The sequence below is a fragment of the Phoxinus phoxinus genome (genome assembly GCF_949152265.1).
Source record: "Phoxinus phoxinus genome assembly, chromosome: 12".
NCBI lineage: Eukaryota > Metazoa > Chordata > Actinopteri > Cypriniformes > Leuciscidae > Phoxinus > Phoxinus phoxinus.
In genome coordinates this window covers 14,644,640-14,663,592 of record NC_136887.1, presented here as the reverse complement: position 1 = coordinate 14,663,592, position 18,953 = coordinate 14,644,640, and the positions used below count along the sequence as shown (strand labels likewise).

Sequence of the window (18,953 nt, the reverse complement as noted above, 5' to 3'; positions counted from 1 at the left end):
ATGGCGGCGGTGCGGGCGGAAGACGTCATATAAACGTAACCACGCCCATCGCAGAATGAGATCAATGGTTTTGAATTGTTTTGTTTTACTAGTATTATCGTTTGTGTTTCGTTAAAATGTTTTGTACAATTTTCCGTAAAAATAATAACATTCTGGTTAGCTTCCATTTGCTATGACGGAAATATTTTTATGTAAAGATAAGAACGTTTCGTTGATTCAAAAAGGACCCAATGCGCATGCGCAGTGAAGACAACAACAGCCCACTACAGCAAAACAATGGCGACTGCCGTGGAGAATATCGTTAAAGTGTGAGTACATGTAGTTTTTAAACTCTTTGAATGAATCTCCATATGATATTCTTAAGTTATTGTCGAATTGGGGTGGTTTTATATACTAAAGTCAGACTGAAGTATTGTGCTGGTGTTTGGTTAGCTAATAAGCTCCTCGTTCATTCATCGTTTTCTGTGACATCAAAGAGCGTTACAGCCATGTGTCTACTTTTTAAATCACTTACACTAGCCAGTCACTGGTTAGTTTGCTTTTTTATTGCGTTCTGTTGTCTAACTTTTAAAGAAATGTCTATCAAATTTGTCGTTGATTTTTTTCAACACTGGCAAAAATGAATACATTACATTGGGGTCCATTGATGTCCATTGTTTGCATATCAGCACGTTGTGACGCACGAAATGTAATTTAAAAATACTCTCCCGCTTACGAAAATTAACAATTGTTTTATTATAGTAAAAGTGTTGTAACCATGTTTTTGGTGGATTGATTACCATTTTCATAACCACAGTTGTACTACAAATACCATGGTTAATTTGTGGTTGCCATGTTTTTTTTGTAGTAAGACCATGGTTCATTTAAGTAAGGGCCGTTATCTTCCCAAGACTAAGATTTAACTAATGAAAAGTATATTATGTGCATCTAAACAGTAAATCTAAATCACATGCTGTGTAGAAACTTATATGGTATTCTCTCTTGTTTGTGTGTGGAATGAAGACTTGGAGAACAGTACTACAAAGATGCTTTGGAGCAGTGTCATAGTTATAACGCCCGACTGTGTGCCGAGAGGAGCATCCTCATGCCCTTCCTGGACTCCCAGACTGGAGTCGCTCAAAGCAACTGCTACATTTGGATGGAGAAGAGACACAGGAGCGCAGGTTTGGCATCAGCCCATTTTACGCTGATTCTATTCTCAGTCTGTCCTACTGTTACTGACGTGCAGACTTTATGATTACTATTTAAGGTACAGCACCAGGACAGCTGTACACATATCCCGCCCGGCGCTGGAGGAAGAAAAGAAGAGCTCACCCACCAGAAGACCCTGCTCTAGTTTTTCCTCCACTCAAATCTGGTATTCTGTTACAACATTAGTAGTAGATTTAGCAGATTTCTTGTTGTATGCAAATTTCTTAGGCCTCTAAACTTCTGATGAATAACTTTGATGAAAAACCTGTTTAACGCAAATCTTCTACATGTCATCTGAATGATAGTTTATATTTCTTTAGCAAGTAAAAGAGTTTTCAGTAGAATTGTAAAAATGCCCCCCCTTTAGGTTGTGGTACATGTTTTTTTGCTGTGAAATCTATTCTGATTTTTATAAAGTAAATGTGAGAATAACTTTTATATTGTTAGTAATATTTCAATCTAAACATTTATAGGCTGAAGCAACTGAGGTTAACTTGATAAATCACACATCATTTTTTTTAGAACAATCGTATTAGGATATGAGTATTAATATCAATATATGAGTGTCATTGAATTGCATTGCATTATATGTTTTGGCACCAACAATTAAAACTACAGAGCTTTGATCACAAAGCTGAGCATTTAAATATCATTTTTCTAAGAGATATTATTGGGAGATATAGTGAGACAACTGATTATAAAAATCTCACTGATTTACATTACAAGCTATCAGAATTTCATCTTACTTTTGGCCATATAAATGACAACAACTGCAGCAAATTGCATATTTTTGACAGTTTGGGTCTCTGAATAAAAGTGGTGGTATTTTTTTTTTCTCCTTGAGTATGGGCTTCATATTCTCCCATGTCATATGAGCCATAAAAGGCTGATATATCAAATACGATACTTAACATAAACGCATACAAGCTGCTGCTGCTGCAAAATGATAAAATGATTTTGTCTATAGTTTCAATAAATAATTCCATTTAAAAAAAAAATAGTGTTGTAGTTCTCGTGACCGGTCTTGATCTGAGACCATTTTTTAAAGGTCGGTCTTGGTCTTGGTCTTGTCTCGGCCTCGACCGCATTTGTACTTGGTCTTGTCTCGGTCTCAGACTAAGAGGACAAAGGATCTTATCCCAAAATTAATACTAATGTCCTGTTTGTATGATATTTTTATATTACCGGTATAACATAGGATATAATTAAGCAATATCACAAGAGCAAGAAAGCTGTTTTTGTGAATATGAGTACGATTGCAAATGTGATATTGATTTTATATAAACGTTAAGAAGTTAAGTTATAAAGTGACATGCATTTTAGACTAAATTGAATCAGCTGCTTTAAACAAATAGGTTGAATAAATGATTCCGTGACTCACTCATTGATTTCAGTTTCATATTTAAAAGTAGACCTATCATTTTATTTTTCCATCATATTTCTATATTCAAAATGTTATTTTCAAAACATTAATCTCAACATTATTTATGCAGATGTAATTATACCAATTCAGACCTCTGCAACACAAAGATGAATGTTATGTTTTAGTGATTTGATTGATAACAGCTCTATAGTGTGTATTTCTAATTGTATTTATTGATTAAATATAAGACATTTCTCAGACATTTGAGGGGTGCTGTTCTTGACTTGGTCTAATTGAAAATAGATTTTTGCACTATTATTTCATAGGTCAAGCTTTACATGGTTAAAAAGTTTAGACAAAATAGATTGAGATATTTAAGTCAGACAAAATATTTTAAATTAGATTGTAAATCATAACTAAATGATTAAAGAGAGGCATGTTTCCAAAGCTGAGCTGGAGCTGGGCCTGAAAAAAGATGTGTTGGGCCCGTTGGATGGGAGCAGTCTGGAAGCCTTGCTGAAAGGAGAGCCGCTGGATAAAAGAGTGCCCACAGAGCTCAGACCACCTGAGGAAGAAACCAGTCTGTCTGAGATCACTGGAACCAGCACGGCCAGCAGCCACAGTGGCTCCACACGCATCAGGAAGGTATATAGCAGGGCTTTTCAAAATGGCCTCTTATGTCTCTTGGCTTTTCATATATGAATGCATGGCCTTATTGTTTCCTGTTGTTCTCAGAGGATTCTTGAGCCCGAAGAATACTTGGATGATCTGGACGATGAAGATTTTGAGGAGGAAACTCCAAAAAGACGAGGAAAAGGGAAATCTAAGGTACTGTGCCTAGTCTGCTGTTGCTTAATAAAATTGAATATACAGTATTAACCATTGATAATCTCCTCTTGTGATGGTGGCTACTGGTCATACGATGGCCTGAAGGAATAGAGTTAATAAAATGTCATTTTTATCTGCCAGGGTCGAGGAGTTGGGAATGGAAAAAAGAAAATGGAAGCTGCTGCAGCTGCCCAGGAAGAACGAGAGAAACCGTATGCTTGTGACAGTGAGTTTTGACATGTTATTTTGGATACCGGTATGTATATATATATATATCAAAAGTTTGGGCTTAGTAAGATTTGAATTATTTTTAATAATGAGAATTATGTGACACCTGAAGGAATGGCTGTTGAAAGTTCATGTTTTGGCATCACAGGAATAAGTTACATTTCAAAATATACTAAAATGTGATAATTTCACAGTATTAGTTACGTTTTTTTTTAAGTAAATGTAGCCGTGGTAAGCATAAGAGATTTCTTACAAAAATATTAAAAGATTTTACTGACCCCAAACTATCCATGCAAATATGTTTTTGGCTAACCTTGCGTACTGCTATTGTTCATGAAGTTGCTGAAACTTGATGTCAATATCATGACAGCTGAATTCTGAGTGGTTCATGTCTGCAGCTTAGTTCCCATCAATCGGTTTGGTTATCAGGAGAGTGAGCTTTGATCGTGAAAGTTACATAGTACATTAAAAGCCTTTATGCTAAAAGATCAATGAAAATCCTGTTTTCCATTATTTGGTTTGACTGTTTTAATTTGAAACCTTTTCTTTTTAATAGTCTGTGGGAAACGCTATAAGAACAGACCAGGCTTGAGTTACCACTACACTCACTCTCATCTGGCTGACGAGGAGGGAGAAGACAAAGAAGAACCTGAGATTCACACCCCTGCACCACCAGAGGAACCCAAGAGTGAGTCTTTACACATCACTTGTGCATTATCACTTTAAAGGATTTAACAAGTACAAGATGTTGTATTCTTTGACTTTAAACCACACCTTTTATAGTTGTGATTGTTAGATCCTTGCGATCTAACAGACCCTAGCACTGCTACTTCTGCGGAGTGATTTGCTCGCAGCGCCTGAGAAGCCCCGTGGTGAGGAGCAGAGAGTTCGCTCAGTGTTGCGCTAATCACTCCGCAGAAGTAGCAGTGCTTCGCCTTCTGAGAATATAGTTCCCAGTATGTATTTGGTTAGAAGATGGCTGTGTCTCATGTGACCTTGTTATTTATACACGCTGTGACTATACAAATCACAACATGTAAATAGGAAAATATTGGCGTTATTTTGTCACTTATTGGGAGCAGTATGCTAGCTGGAGCCGTTTACCTCCAGTCTTTGTGCTAAGCTAGGCTAGCGGTGGGTGCGTCAGACAGAGTTACGGCACGCACGGAGATGAAAAGGGTATGTATGGACTTATCTAACTCTGGGGGATATGCTGAATAAGCTAAAGTCCCCATAAGTCGCCATGTTCCTTTAAGGATATTTGCCACTTTTGTTACAACCACATAGATTGCAGCTTTGATTTGGATAGTCCTGCTAGTCAAAACATTAAAGGGGTCATGACATGGGTTTTTTTATATTATTATTATGTTCCCTTAGGTGCAATTATAGTATTACTATAGTTTTTTTTTACAAACACTTTTAAAATGTAGTGATTTATGACCTTTTCCCACCATGTTTCTCATCCTCTGATTCAAACAGTCTGTTTTGGGGGTGTTTCCCCTTTAAGAGTTCAGTGTTAATGCCCACTGTTATGATTGGCTAACGTCAGTGCCTATGCATCAATTATTAACGCCCCCAGCCAGAACATTTACGGATTCAGCGTATTTAAAAAGTTGTTTAAAGTTTTAAATACATTACTTACAGTTTGCGTCGTCGTTGTTGAGCCCAGAATAGTCGGCACGGACTTATCTTTCAGCAACAGTTTTCTGGCAAAGCCAGCATCATTTTGGGATTTGTTCTCAAAACAGTCATCCTTAAAATGTATAGAACAAACGCTTAAACTAACACTGCCGTGACTGAGACGTCCGCAAAAAATAAAGTGCATCCATTTTTCCCTGACGACTGGATCTTTCGCAGCGTATTCAAAGATGTTGTTTGTCCACAGCCAGGAACAGCACATCTGCGGCATCGTAATTTCCCTGTACACAGACCCACTCGCTGTCCGTCGACTGAACAGGCGCGCAGCGCGTGGGCGCGACAATGATACGAAATGAGCATAGTTGCCTTGCGCTTTAAGCGTAGTTGTCTTGTGCTGGAGGCGGTCTATATGCAAACGCTGGTACGTCACTTCGTACCGTGACGTCACTTCTTACCATGGATCCAGAACGAGCTGTATTTAGAGCTTGATTAAATAAATGATTCGTTTATAATGGGGAGGAAGTCTTAAGCTATGAAACTTGCAGGACGTTTTAATGGTACAAAGACCTCTTATATACCAAAAGATCAAGGCAAATTTGGTTTCTCATGTCATGACCCCTTTAACGAAAGCAGGACAACAGTTGATCTGATGCTCTTTTTTTTTTTACAGCCCCTAAAAAAGGACCAAATGGCCTGGCATTACCCAATGACTATTGCGATTTCTGCCTGGGTGACTCCAACATGAACCAGAAAACAGGCCAGTCTGAAGAGCTGGTGTCCTGCTCTGACTGTGGACGTTCAGGTATGACACCTAGGCACAGATCGAACTCTAAACTTCTACGCTCTGATGCACGTATTTCATGCATGGACTTTTTCTCTTATCCCTCATAAGGACACCCTTCGTGCCTGCAGTTCACTGCCGTGATGATGGCAGCTGTAAAGACTTACCGCTGGCAGTGCATTGAGTGCAAGTGCTGCAATGTTTGTGGCACATCTGAGAATGATGTGAGTCTCCGCACATTATCACTCAAACAAACCCCTTATACTGAAAACCCTCTGTTAATGTTTAAATCCTCTTTCCCAGGACCAGCTTCTGTTCTGTGATGACTGTGACAGAGGATACCACATGTACTGCCTCAGCCCTCCCATGTCAGACCCTCCAGAAGGTACTAGCAATCATTTGCATGTGTACCAATAAAAAAAATTAAAAAAATTAAGGACTTAATCGCAGTATGTGTTAATGACACAAGCAAACTCCCGTTTCCATGCGATTTTCATTATTCCCTAAAATTACCATCATTATTCATATATCCAAATGCACAGCACAAATAATGTACTCGCATACTGTAAGTGTGTTACTGGCCACTGTTTTATTGTACTTATGTCAAATGCAAAAACACATTTCTATGGACGTATTGCTTATCCTCTTACATGCCTAAAATGTCTCCATTTCAATGTATTCGACCGTGAATATACTGCATTTTATTCTCGATACGTTATCGATATATTATTCCCAGTAATACTATCTAGTTTAACATTAATGTTTGAGGTAAAGTGGCTAACGTTAGGCTACTACTTGCATGTTTCAAATGATAAGCCATGTTTGAGCAATGTTTGAGTTTGATGAATGATAGGTGAACTTTTGCCTGCTGAGTTTGCATGTCACCTTTTGGGGTCATCCTTACCCTCTCAAAATGATCCCACAAATTGACCAACATGTTAACGATCTGTCCGTCATGGTGTGGTCAAGGAGTGGCATGACTTTGCCACATTTTTGCTACCAACCAACTCTTCTCATCGAGTAATATTTAGTTGACCTTTAGAGAGCAGCCCTAATATAGAGTACTATAGCTCTGAAGTCCACAAACTCCCAGTAAAACATTCAAAATAATATGCATGAGATAAGAAAAAAGCGTTTTGTTTTTAACATCAAGATTTTAGATTGAAGTTTATATAATTATAATGTGGCATGAGCAATTATTTTTTAACAGAAGCAGTAATAAAAATGTTTTACATGTCACACTACTGACTTGCGTGATTTAGTCCAAGTCTTGTGATGCAGCACAATAGCATTGTGTGAAGAAAAGGCCAAAAAATTGAAAAGTTCTCAAATCTGTGCATATTCAAACTAGTCTTGTGAGGACACGTCTTTGACACCAAAACGGCAAGGTTTTACAAGTTTATGCATTTATTGCTGTTTGAGTTGTACTAGTTATAGTTATGCATTGCTGCTGCTGATCAGTATTTGGCTTTAATCATGTTTACAGGAAGCTGGAGTTGCCACCTGTGTCTGGCTCTTCTGAAGGACAAGGCCTCCATTTATCAGAGCCAGAACGTCGCAATGGAGTGACGGAGGAACCGCGACAACAGTCTACCTTGAAGAACACGCAGAAACACACTTAAACTGTTGTGAGACTTTCCAGAGTGATGGAGAGGCTGGAAGAGAAATCATTGCCCCTAACATAGCCATTGTTTTTATTTTGCTATGACTGTTACTCACATCATGAGCAGTGTTTGAAATTACAGAGGGCGCATTTGAAATAGATTATATACACTTCATGCATTATGTGCAGTATTTCCACAATCCTTCATGTTGGGGCCAATGGTTCAGATGATTAAGCACCTGTTTATGCATTGCCAAATATTTTTTTCTTTATTGCTCATTCAAGATACATTTGTTTACATAGAGCAAACATATGGCTTAATCCTTTTAAGGATGTTATGGATTTGAATATTCATTTGTATAAGTAGTGCATCTCTGTTTATCTTTGTCGTATATATAATTACTTTCTTGCAAGTTATTCTTTCAGGAAGTATTTGTGCCAAGGTCCAGATTTAAAAACCAGAAGATGGTGCTGCAATTTTAATTTTTATTATCATATCATCATGTTTTTGCTACATTTTCTGGATTCACTCATTAATCCGTTTTATTCCCACAAAACACTCTCATAAGGCGGGTTATCTTTCGTAGTAGAATTTTGTATGTGATATAACCAATATCTATTATTGTTGACTAACCATATTGAATTATCGTGAGTACTGTATCGTTTTGTATTAGTTTTTTTGGTATATCATGTCAGTTTGTATTTGGTATTGAATGTAAATGCTGTATTTTTCTGTCTTTTTTTATTTACATTTTTCATATTGGCCTTTCCATAATAAACATACATGTAACAGAGAAGTAATCTTAATTGAGTATTTCTTATGACCACTACTAGCACAGTAAATAAAGACTATAACAGTGTATAGAGTCCTACAGCTCTGAGATCCACAAAGACCCAGTAAAACATCCACATGTGAAATAATATGCATGAGATATAAGAATATATTTTAAAAATAGCTTTTGTTTTTACTGCAAGATTTTAGATGAAACATTTTATAATCATTTAAGATCTTATATAATTTAATGACAAATTGTTTCACAGAATTAGAAGAAGAAAAAGTTTTGCATGTCACACTACTAATATCATGTCTAAAGCTTTAGTACAAATTTGTACAATAAAGAGTTTATGCTTGATAAACATACCCATATGCTACATTTGTATTTTAAAAGTGTCAATGTTAGGCAATTCAAACCTGAAAACTGCTACATGCCCTGCAAAGACGTGATTACACAAACTGACAATCTGAACCTCATATATTTGATGCACAACCTTGATCTCTGGGATCTTTTCAAGCCCACATGCTCTCTGGCATCCTAATATAGATCAGTATTTGTCCCTGAACTCATGACTGGTCAACCAGTGCTGAATAAATCTCATGAATAGAAAATCCAACTCTTCATAAATGTTGTGATGAAATCAGCCATTTCCTGTTGGCGTCCACCTGATCCCCTTCCTATGCTCCTTCCACCTACAGAGCAGCAGTGCCTTGAACGTGACCCGGAAGTGCTTGTTACAGAGCGCGTAGCAGAGAGGGTTGACTGTGCTATTGACGTAGCAGAGCCAGTATCCCAGCTGCCACAGCCCCTCAGGAACACAGTCCTCACAGAAAGTGGACACTAGAACCATGATGTTATAGGGTGTCCATGTTACAATGAAAGCCAGGAGAATGGCACTGAGGGTCCGGGCCGCTTTCTTCTCCCTGATCAGACACGAGGTCCGGGCTTTCCGGCCCTGCTGGCCTGTGGTCAGTGATAGAGCAGAAGGTTGAGCAGCACTTGTGGTTATAGGAGTCATAGGCGAATTAAGCGAATTCTGACTGCCTGGCTGACAGCTCCGCATGGATTGATTATTGACTGCAGTCTTATCTATTCGAACAAGTGGAATGTATTTGTTATTGTCGTCTGTTCTTGGAGAAATGTGGTCCGTGTCCATCTGTGGATGGCTGTATGTGGTATATGAGTTGGACGTCTCGTCCCTCTCCCTTCGTTTCTTCCACCACGCTGCTGTTTGATGGGTGATGGTGGGACAGATGGTCCTTTGTCCCTTCCTGTGCTGCTTCTGGTCTGTTTGGGGTCTTACATCCTCAACACTGCGAGAATTGCTGTGACAAGATCTCTGGGAGACATAGATGATGACAAAAATTTTTTTTACATCTTTGCTCTTTCGTCTATATAAATCTACTTTATTAGTTCACTTCAATTGGAATGATTTTAACTAAGTTAATATTTTAAACTTTTTAATGAAATACTTAAACTTAAACAAAAAATAGGTTATGTTGCCCTGGCAGGTTAAAGTTTTACTAAAATTACTCAAACTAAAACTGAAATAAAAATGTAAATACATTTAAGCTAAATAAAAAAAAAATGTAAAAAATTAATAAAAATGACAAAAGCACATAACAAAATTTCTAAAACTGAAAATATAAAAATACAAATCATCACAAAAAAATATTAATAAATACTATAATAGTGCATAAATATTACTAAAATAACACTGGCTCTGACTAGCAATGGCATGTAGCACATCATGATTGGTTGACATGTCTTTTAAAGGTCCCATATTGTACACCTTTCAAACGTTTTATTTTAGGTTTTGATGTCATTAAGAATATATATTTGCGGTATAAGTACCAAAAAACATCTCAATGTATATTTTACAGCTCCTTTCTCAGGAGCTCTGCCAAGAACAGGTTGATTTTGGCCTGTCTACATAATATTCATGAGACTCTCTTCTGATTGGCCTGTTGTTTTCTGAGTGACCCACCATTGGTGGGGGTGGTGACTGAAGGTGGTGACTGAGTAGCCTAGTTCTGACATCACATTTATACGGAAGTCACAACGGCTTGTGAAAAGGCACAGCTACTTTATGCAGGCTGTGCTTTTGCCTGTGAATCGACTGTTTTGAAACTTATATGGTAGTTTCATAGCCCCTGAAAATCTCAGTTTTGACAATATGGAACCTTTAAGTTGTACTTAAACTTGTACCATATTTCTTTTCATAATCATTCTTTTTCTTGGGATTATTGTTTGAATTGGTCATAAATGTACTGGTTTCCCCATTCTTTTGTACAAGTTTTTAGTAAAATCTCTATAACTAACAAAAGCCTGTTCCCTACATCATCATCCAGGAAGTGATGTCATTTTAGGAATGGCACAAACATTAGTAAGGCTGCATCTGAATCCTTCCTTACTATAGGCGAAAAACGCTGGTAGGTCACAATGATAATGCCTTATTAATTTGTTTCCTTGTTTTAGGTAAATCACGGCCATGTTGTAATACATCATTCCCTCGTGTTACGTGTTAGTTAAATCAAATAGTAGCCTACACTGTAGGGAACAAATTAATACAATTTTAAAGATTTGTTTAAAAATAAACAAAAAAAAAAGATTTGTTTAATTAGTAGCCACGATATCTGTTTTTACTTTCGCATGTCATGTGAAGGGCTTCGTACCCAGTAAAATTTTAAATAATGGACAACTCTTTTAATGTAAAACTCACCTGAGATGTGTTTCCAGTGCGTCCTCCCTGTGATGCTATCAGTCCAGATAGCTGCTGAGAGCGTTTCTCTGTCTCACGATACACCCGCCAGTACAACGCGACCATAACACTTACTGGCAGGTAAAATGCAGCGATGGCTGTTCCAAATGTGATCACAGGCTGAGAGAGGAACTGGATTGAGCACTGGAATTCTGGAACGGTCCGTTCACCCACTATATACTGCCAGAACAAAATGGCTGGAGCCCAAAGCACAAAGGAGACGGTCCATGCTAGAGTAATCAGCACTGCAGCTCTTCTGGGTGTTCTAGTGGCTCGATAGGTCAGAGGTCGCATGACCGAGAGGTAGCGGTCGACACTAATGGCCAGCAGGTTCATAACAGAGGCATTGCTTGCCACATAATCCACAGCCAACCACACATCACAGGCTAGGTTTCCTAAAGTCCACTGGCCAATCAGGATGTAGGTAGTGTAGAGGTTCATCGAGATGGCGCCCAAAATGAAGTCAGCTACGGCCAAGCTTAAGAGGAAGTAGTTACTCACTGTCCTCAGGAGTGGGTTGACCCGAAAAGAGATCATGACCAGGACGTTGCCTATGATGGTGATGATGGAGAGTGGAATGGTTATGAGAGTGATCATTGCTGTCCTCCAGTTGACGGGACCAGAGACCGGTGCGTCTGTCCCATTGAGTAAACTGGAGAGATTCAGAGCGAATGTGCTTACATTCATCATGAACTGAAGATGGCTGAAAAGATGAGATTATCTTTGTCCTTTAAAAGTCTGATGCATGCTTTGCATTGCATCTTTTTGGGGATTCCTGATGTTTGATTACTCTGTGAAGACAAATAGGACATTTCAAACTCTAAATAGTTAATATTGCAGGTTGAATGAAGGCATATATGTATTATAATACACGTTTAATTCATACAAACTCTGAATAAAAATGTTTTGTTGAACGTGTACATCAAAGAGGAAAACCTCTAAGGTTACATATGTAGTAACCCGGTTCCCTGAGAAGGGAACGAGATGCTGCGTCATGGCATTGACCCTATGGGAACGCTGTCACACGAGCCGGTGTCTGAAGCACGTGTCAAAACGAGTCAATTGGCCAAACTTTATGGATGTCTTGACTTGACATAGTGCGTGACCGAGTTCTGATGGCTGATCCGAGGCCTGATAACCTTTTAAGTGACATCAAGGCTTCTGGAACCGGCTCTGTCAGGGCTCCTAGGACCAATGGCAAGTCCCAGGAGGTAACTCACGACCGGCAGATAGTCCTCAGCGGTCTGGCACAGCGCAAGGATGTCTCCCTACCGAGGCTCCATCAAAAGGTGAGTGGTTAGCAGAGATAGCGGCCACATACACCTTATAGCCAGAGCCATCCCCACTGTGAGATGCTCTTGAAGGAACTTCAGTCCTGAACCCACAGGTCAGTCAACTGGATACAAGATACAAACAGTTGCCATTTTATGGCACGCAGCTTTCTCGTGGAAGGAGCTTTATAGTTTAAAATTGTATGAGCAACCTCAGCCAACAGACCAAAATCTATGAGCAGATGGAAACCCAGACCCAAAGTTTCCAGATCTCTGGTCGAAGATTAAATCCCTTGTGCTTGAGATAGGGTATCCCTCTGGACCGGAATCTCCCATGGGAGTCCATCCAGAAGAGATACTGGGTCCGTACACATTTCAGTCCGTGGATGGCAAAAAAATATCACAATAAATTTTAATACAGAACTTAAAAACATGCTCATCAACAAAGTTTGATTGGTCATTACGACTACACTACACACACATACACACACAAAAAAAAAAAAACATCCGCCATGACCGTTAATAAGAATGGTAAACTCTGATTAGTTACAAAAGCAAAGGAGTATTTGTTCATGTTAGCCTGTTTATTGATGGCCGGCCTGAAACCCACGCTAGTCAGCCCTGCAAAGTCAATATCATCATCCTGAAATCAACCCTCCATGTGTATTTAATTTAATTGTGCTGTAGCAACGGAAAGCATAACACTGTATGTAGCTGTATATTGCAAACACACAGTGTACTGTATGTCACTGTGTATAAGCATCTGCCAAATGAGACTAAACTCTTTGTTACTTAACCTTAAATGTTTTTACAGGACCAGAAGAGTTAACCTCACAGGAGTCAGACTGTTGAAGTTAGCAGTGAATTGAATGAATGTCAAAGCAATGGCATTAGTAGGCTTCTGGGGTTACTATAGAACACCATTAATATAGTTACTACTGTCACTTGCAATACAAAAAAAAAAGACTTTAAGTACTTGACAAACATCACTTTCTAGTCCACGGATGCAGATCCTTCTTCTGAATGCTGTAGTTAATCCCGTTGGACAGGTTCCTTTGAATGAAAAATCATCACTCACCAAATGTGATGCTCACTCCACCCTCAGCAATGAAGAACATTGAGATCAATCAAACAAGTCTATGTCTTTCCTGTTTTCATCAATTACAATTATGATGTACTTTTACTAAAATTAACTTCCACATTTATTCCATTTAAAAATCTTTAACAGTGTAATTGTAATAAGATAGCATTCTAGTCTCTTCTTAATCCACACGTTTCCCAAAGCCATTGCCAGGCTTGTTGCAACAACTAACTGCTAAATTGTATGCTCATGACTTTTTTTCGGTCCCATATGCAGTAGAAGTAGTAGCAGCAAACACACTGTGAGATTATCATGGTACATTTCTTGGGTATACCTCTCAATCAACTCCCTAGCTCCCGAGCTTGTGAATCATTATATCGTGTACATGAGTTCGGGCACTGATGGTAAGGACCCTGGTTCACAACACATTGGGGCAGTGATCATTCCATTTCCGGCGTCATGACTGTGTACAACGTCACCGTATAACATTGTACAATGTCACCGTTTGTTTTAATCAACAACAGGCAGAACCTATATATTTTATTTTTTATTTTTATGCTGTTTAAACATATTGTTCTGTTACATATCCTTACAACATTACAGCCGAATATTAATTATAAATGATTACTAGATGTGTTCAATACCTGTCTAGTGTAACAGACGTAGGCCAGTAAGAGATGTGTGTGTAAACCTCACTCCTCTGGCTTCAGGAGGCGCGCTAGCAGCTGACGCTAGCGATAGCGGTCTTTAGCGCCAACATCCTATGCCAGAGACCCAAGTTCGAATCCCGCTCGGAGCGAGTCAAGTAGAACCGGTTATATTTGGTGCCGTGACCCAGATGGGAGTGAGGTTTAGGGCGGGTGAATGTAACGGACATAGGCCAGTAAGACCTGTGCATGTAAACCTCACTCTCCTGGCCTCAAGAAGCGCGCTAGCGTCCGCGGTCTTTAGCCTCCCACGCCAGAGACCTTAGGTTGAATCCCACACTGAATGGGTCGAGTAGGACTGGTTACACTAGCGATGTGTATTTATGCTGACATAATAATGATAATAATAACAACAACAAAAAATCTTCTATCTCATATCATTGTATTTATTGAGTTGGCTCATGCGTTTTATGTTCCGGGCTTCAGAAATGTAATGTAATTCCCAGTAAGGGAGCATAGTGAGCATTGATTCTCCCTGGTTTTTGCAGTGCATTGTGGGATTTTTAAGGGAGCGAACGTTTCAGTGCACTGGAAGGATTTTGCTATTGAGACAGCCCTTAAAATGGTCAACTCCCTGATCAGTGCCCTGATTGAGACGCACCCCAGGACCAGGGTTGGGAACCACTGCAGTAGTGCTTTCAGATGTGCTGTCTTTCGGGATTGCAGAAGAATAAGACGCAGGACAAGTAACACTCTTACTTCAGCAATAAAATCAACAACAAAAAAATAAAAATGATGTGATGTTTATCTAAAGTCATTTTTGCTTATTAGTATTGTCATTATGAACATAAAGTAGCCAATATTTGTATTATTTCACATATTTAATTATAGGTTTGTGTTTGCGTTTCACTGTTTTTATACATTTTGAGGAATACTGAATCTGTTTTGTGCAAGTGAGATGAGTAAATGCACGCTCACATTTAGTCTAGAACTACAATAACCATCATGTTTACACAGCGCACACAATGCATTTGCACTTACTACTGATTTCTCTCAACAAGGGGACAGTAAATGGGAAAAGTAACTTGCATTATACTTTGAAAAAGAAGTAGTAATGCGTTACTTTAGTTACGTGACAAAAGTTCTGTCAGGACCGCTATCGTCAAATACGATTGACAATTAGCATACAGTTTGGATTGGCGGTGTGGTTCCGTTCTGGGCAAGAACTCCATGCGCTTCCATGGAGCCTAGCATGGATAAGAGCAGGGAGAGCAGCAATAACCCGCCTTAGGGTAAACAGAACAGAACGAACATGGATGTATTGCAGATATCATTAATTCAATATTTTAATGTGCAACATAATTCGAGAATTGAATCTGATTCAAAGGGGAATCAGAATTCCAAATCCTGACTGGATGAGAGGAGGGTATACAGGTGCTGGTCATAAAATTAGAATATCATTAAAAAGTTGATTTATTTCAAGAATTAATCTTAACAGGTGAAACTAATATATTATATAGACTCATTACATGCAAAGTGAGATATTTCAAGCCTTTATTTGTTATAATTTTGATGATTATGGGTTACAGCTTATAAAACCCACGAAATCAAAATCCCAGAAAATTTGAATATTACATGAAATCACACAGTAATTACACAGTAATACCATGGTCATTGAACCAGGTTTTGGTTCTTTTGGCAGTGTGGGCAGGTGCAAATACTGCTGGAAAATGAAGGAAGCATGAAGTGCTCTGGAAATGTCCTGGTAGACGGCTGCTTTGACTCTGGATTTAATAAAGCACAGTGGACCAAAGTCCTCTTTTCTGATGAGAGCAAATTTTGCATCTCAAACCAAGGTCCCAGAGTCTGGAGGAAGAGAGGAGAGGCACAGAATCCACATTGCTTGAAGTCCAGTGTAAAGTTTCCACAGTCAGTGATGGTTTAGGGTTCCATGTCATCTGCTGGTGTTGGTCCACTGTGTTTTCTGAGGTCCAAGGTCAACGCTACCAGGAAGTTTTAGAGCACTTCATGCTTCCTGCTGCTGACCAACTTTATGGAGATGCAGATTTCATTTTCCAACAGGACTTGGCACCTGCACACAGTGTCAAAGCTACCAGTACCTGGTTTAAGGACCATGGCATCCCTGTTCTTAATTGGCCAGCAAACTCGCCTGACCTTAACCCTATAGAAAATCTATGGGGTATTGTGAAGAGGAAGATGAGATGCGCCAGACCCAACAATGCAGAAGAGCTGAAGGCCACTATCAGAGCAACCTGGGTCTCATAACACCTGAGCAGTGCCACAGACTGATCGACTGATCGACTGATCGCATTACTGCAGTAATTCAGGCAAAAGGAGCCGCAACTAAGTATTGAGTGCTGTACATGCTCATACTTTTCATGTTCATACTTTTCAGTTGGCCAGCATTTCTAAAAATCCTTTTTTTGTATTGGTCTTCAGTAATATTCTAATTTTCTGAGATACTGAATTTGGGATTTTCATTACTTTTCAGTTATAATCATCAAAATTAAAAGAAATAAACATTTGAAATATATCAGTCTGTGTGTAATGAATGAATATAATATACAAGTTTCACTTTTTGAATGGAATTACTGAATTAAATCAACTTTTTCATGATATAAATTATATGACCAGCACCTGTACATATGGATGCTGTGATAGGCGACGTATTAGGTAGACGTGGATCCGCTGAGAGTCAGCTGATGTGAGCTTGTGATGTGAGTTGACCTGCCAGAACTGATGCTATACGCTTGATTAATATGATTACGTAACTTGTTGGTAATGCGTTACCCCCAACACTGCACATTGTGTCAAGAATGGGTCAAGAACAAGGTGATCAGAAGGTGAAATACATTTTAGGCTAAATCTTGAAAAATGGGGAAGATGTCACACAGGACCACTTGTCACAAAAACCACTGATATGAGTTTTGCCTCAAAACCTTTACTAGGCTTGTCAGTACCCTGGGTTTGAGGCAAAACTCCTATGTTTGTTTAGCAGTGGTTTTTCATGTTTTAAACTATAGGTCCATTTAAAATGATTTGAATAATTTTTCCCCCTCTGAACTGAAAATCCAATAGTAATATATTTTTGCTATAGCAGGTGAACACAGTAAAACCACACTGACATAAATTCAGACAAGGATCAGTTGTAACTGCAAGTTTGAGATGTGTTCTCTTTTTAGAAGAAACATTAACTTTCACATTTTTGCTGTTTCATGAATTCTTTTGTGTTTCATAATTGTTTTACTGTTGAAATTTTGCTGAAAAAATTTATGTTCAAGAACATGAGATTAACATTAAAATAAATGATTAATTATAATTAAATACTGGTAGCCTACACACACAGTCAAAAAGTAAAATTCACGTTATTTCGAGTACCTAAACATACAATGCTACAAAGATATCTATAAGACTTTGTATTTTCAGCTTGTAAAAATGCATCTTTTGATAAGCAATTTTAATCTAAAACAAAATAAAGCAAGTTATTTCTAAATGTCAGGGTTATTGTATTACACGTTGCTGTAATGTAGCCTATTACTCAATAAAATCCATAAAGGAAAGCTCACCTGCAGTAGAGATGTTGAATCATCTCCTATCTGTTGTTCTCTGTGTCTCTCGCTCTGAACTCTCCAGCATTCACTGAGCTGAACAATCAGACAAACTCTGAAGCTGGACAACTGCTGACACTCCTCACTTCCAAAACAAACACCGTGGCACTGGCACCAGATCCCACCTATCTTCTCTTTCGTAATTTGGCCAAGTTGCATGCTAAATATTTTTTTTTTTTTACTGAATGCTTTTTATTTTATGATATTATTATTTTTTGTCCTGAGAATTAAAATTGATGGAGCCACTTTACTGTGCCATGTGCAGATAACACAATTTCTACATGTCTTCTTCTAATTCTCAATTGCCAACAGCAGGGGGCACTAAATAACAAGAAATACCGTCTGGTCACGGTGGGTAGTCTATATTTCAGTTCATTGATTCTGGCCAAATCTTTTATCAACAGGGGAAAAAACCTGTATTGACTAGACAACATAACTGTTTTTCGTTTCGTTTGTTTGTTTGTTCCGAGTAAACAATCGAGAGTTCAGGGTAGGCTACGTGTGATGGTAAATTAATCTTGTTTCTAGAATAGCCTGATTTTTGCGAAGGTCAGCTTAAAACTTGGAAATATTTTAGAATGTTTGCGATGAAAGTTCAGACATGTGATAGGCCTATGTGAAGAAAATAAAAATACAAAAACAATATGAATATTAATATTAATATTAGCCTACTTATATTATTATATTTTTTGCTCTCAAAATTCAAGCTGTAGCCTAATTCGAAAAACACAAAACTGATATATCTGCATATCTGACGGTACTATTTTATGCATATTATATATCATTGGCTGTCGGACGTCTACATGCATCACAATAGAAAAAGTTGTTAAAAAAAAGAAGAAAAGTAAAGTGTGTTTTAGATGAACATCCTTATTGTCCTCAGAGGATAGCTAAACAAACTTGGTTTGTCAAGACAAACTTTATGTTGGTTTGAGAAAGTTTAAAAGCAGTTTTGAGTTAAATTTTTGTAGTTGCTGGGGCCTTCTGACTGTTGTCCTGGGTGTTTGTTTAAGTTTTGCTAGGTGGTTACTAGGGTGTTGCTATACAGTTGCTAAGGCCTACATCAGACTAAGTATCATGCCCTTCTGGAAATCAGGATGGAGCATGAGTTGTGTTTCAGCTTGCTGCTGAGAGCCCTGGAGGATGCAGTGCACAT

At 38.4% G+C, this 18,953-nt stretch overlaps 2 protein-coding genes across 2 annotated transcripts; one reads left to right on the top strand and one right to left on the bottom strand.

Annotated features, from left to right (window-relative positions):
- The first annotated feature begins 86 nt into the window (after positions 1–86).
- Positions 87–8,546, top strand: dpf2l (D4, zinc and double PHD fingers family 2, like). Its single transcript, XM_079631083.1, has 11 exons — positions 87–308; positions 1,003–1,163; positions 1,250–1,357; positions 3,003–3,199; positions 3,290–3,382; positions 3,524–3,608; positions 4,167–4,298; positions 5,919–6,050; positions 6,141–6,253; positions 6,333–6,414; positions 7,516–8,546. Exons 1-11 carry the CDS (start codon positions 277–279, stop codon positions 7,596–7,598), a joined length of 1,218 nt encoding a protein of 405 aa, XP_079487209.1. The 5' UTR covers positions 87–276; the 3' UTR covers positions 7,599–8,546.
- On the bottom strand, positions 8,106–17,830 carry chrm1a (cholinergic receptor, muscarinic 1a). Its single transcript, XM_079631082.1, has 3 exons — positions 17,756–17,830; positions 11,131–11,960; positions 8,106–9,747 (listed from the first exon to the last, which is right to left on the bottom strand). The coding sequence occupies exons 2-3, from the start codon at positions 11,857–11,859 to the stop codon at positions 9,049–9,051; spliced, it is 1,428 nt and encodes a 475-aa protein (XP_079487208.1). The 5' UTR covers positions 11,860–11,960; positions 17,756–17,830; the 3' UTR covers positions 8,106–9,048.
- Positions 17,831–18,953: the final 1,123 nt, after the last annotated feature.

Bases quoted from the DNA above. Each gene is read 5' to 3' on its own strand.
- dpf2l (XM_079631083.1), top strand. From the start codon at position 277: ATGGCGACTGCCGTGGAGAATATCGTTAAAGT. The intron at 3,200-3,289 runs GTATATAGCAGG...TGTTGTTCTCAG, and splicing joins GCTCCACACGCATCAGGAAG to AGGATTCTTGAGCCCGAAGA. The intron at 4,299-5,918 runs GTGAGTCTTTAC...TTTTTTTTACAG, and splicing joins ACCACCAGAGGAACCCAAGA to CCCCTAAAAAAGGACCAAAT.
- chrm1a (XM_079631082.1), bottom strand. From the start codon at position 11,859: ATGATGAATGTAAGCACATTCGCTCTGAATCTCTCCAGTTTACTCAAT. The intron at 9,748-11,130 runs GTGAGTTTTACA...TATGTCTCCCAG, and splicing joins GCACTGGAAACACATCTCAG to AGATCTTGTCACAGCAATTC.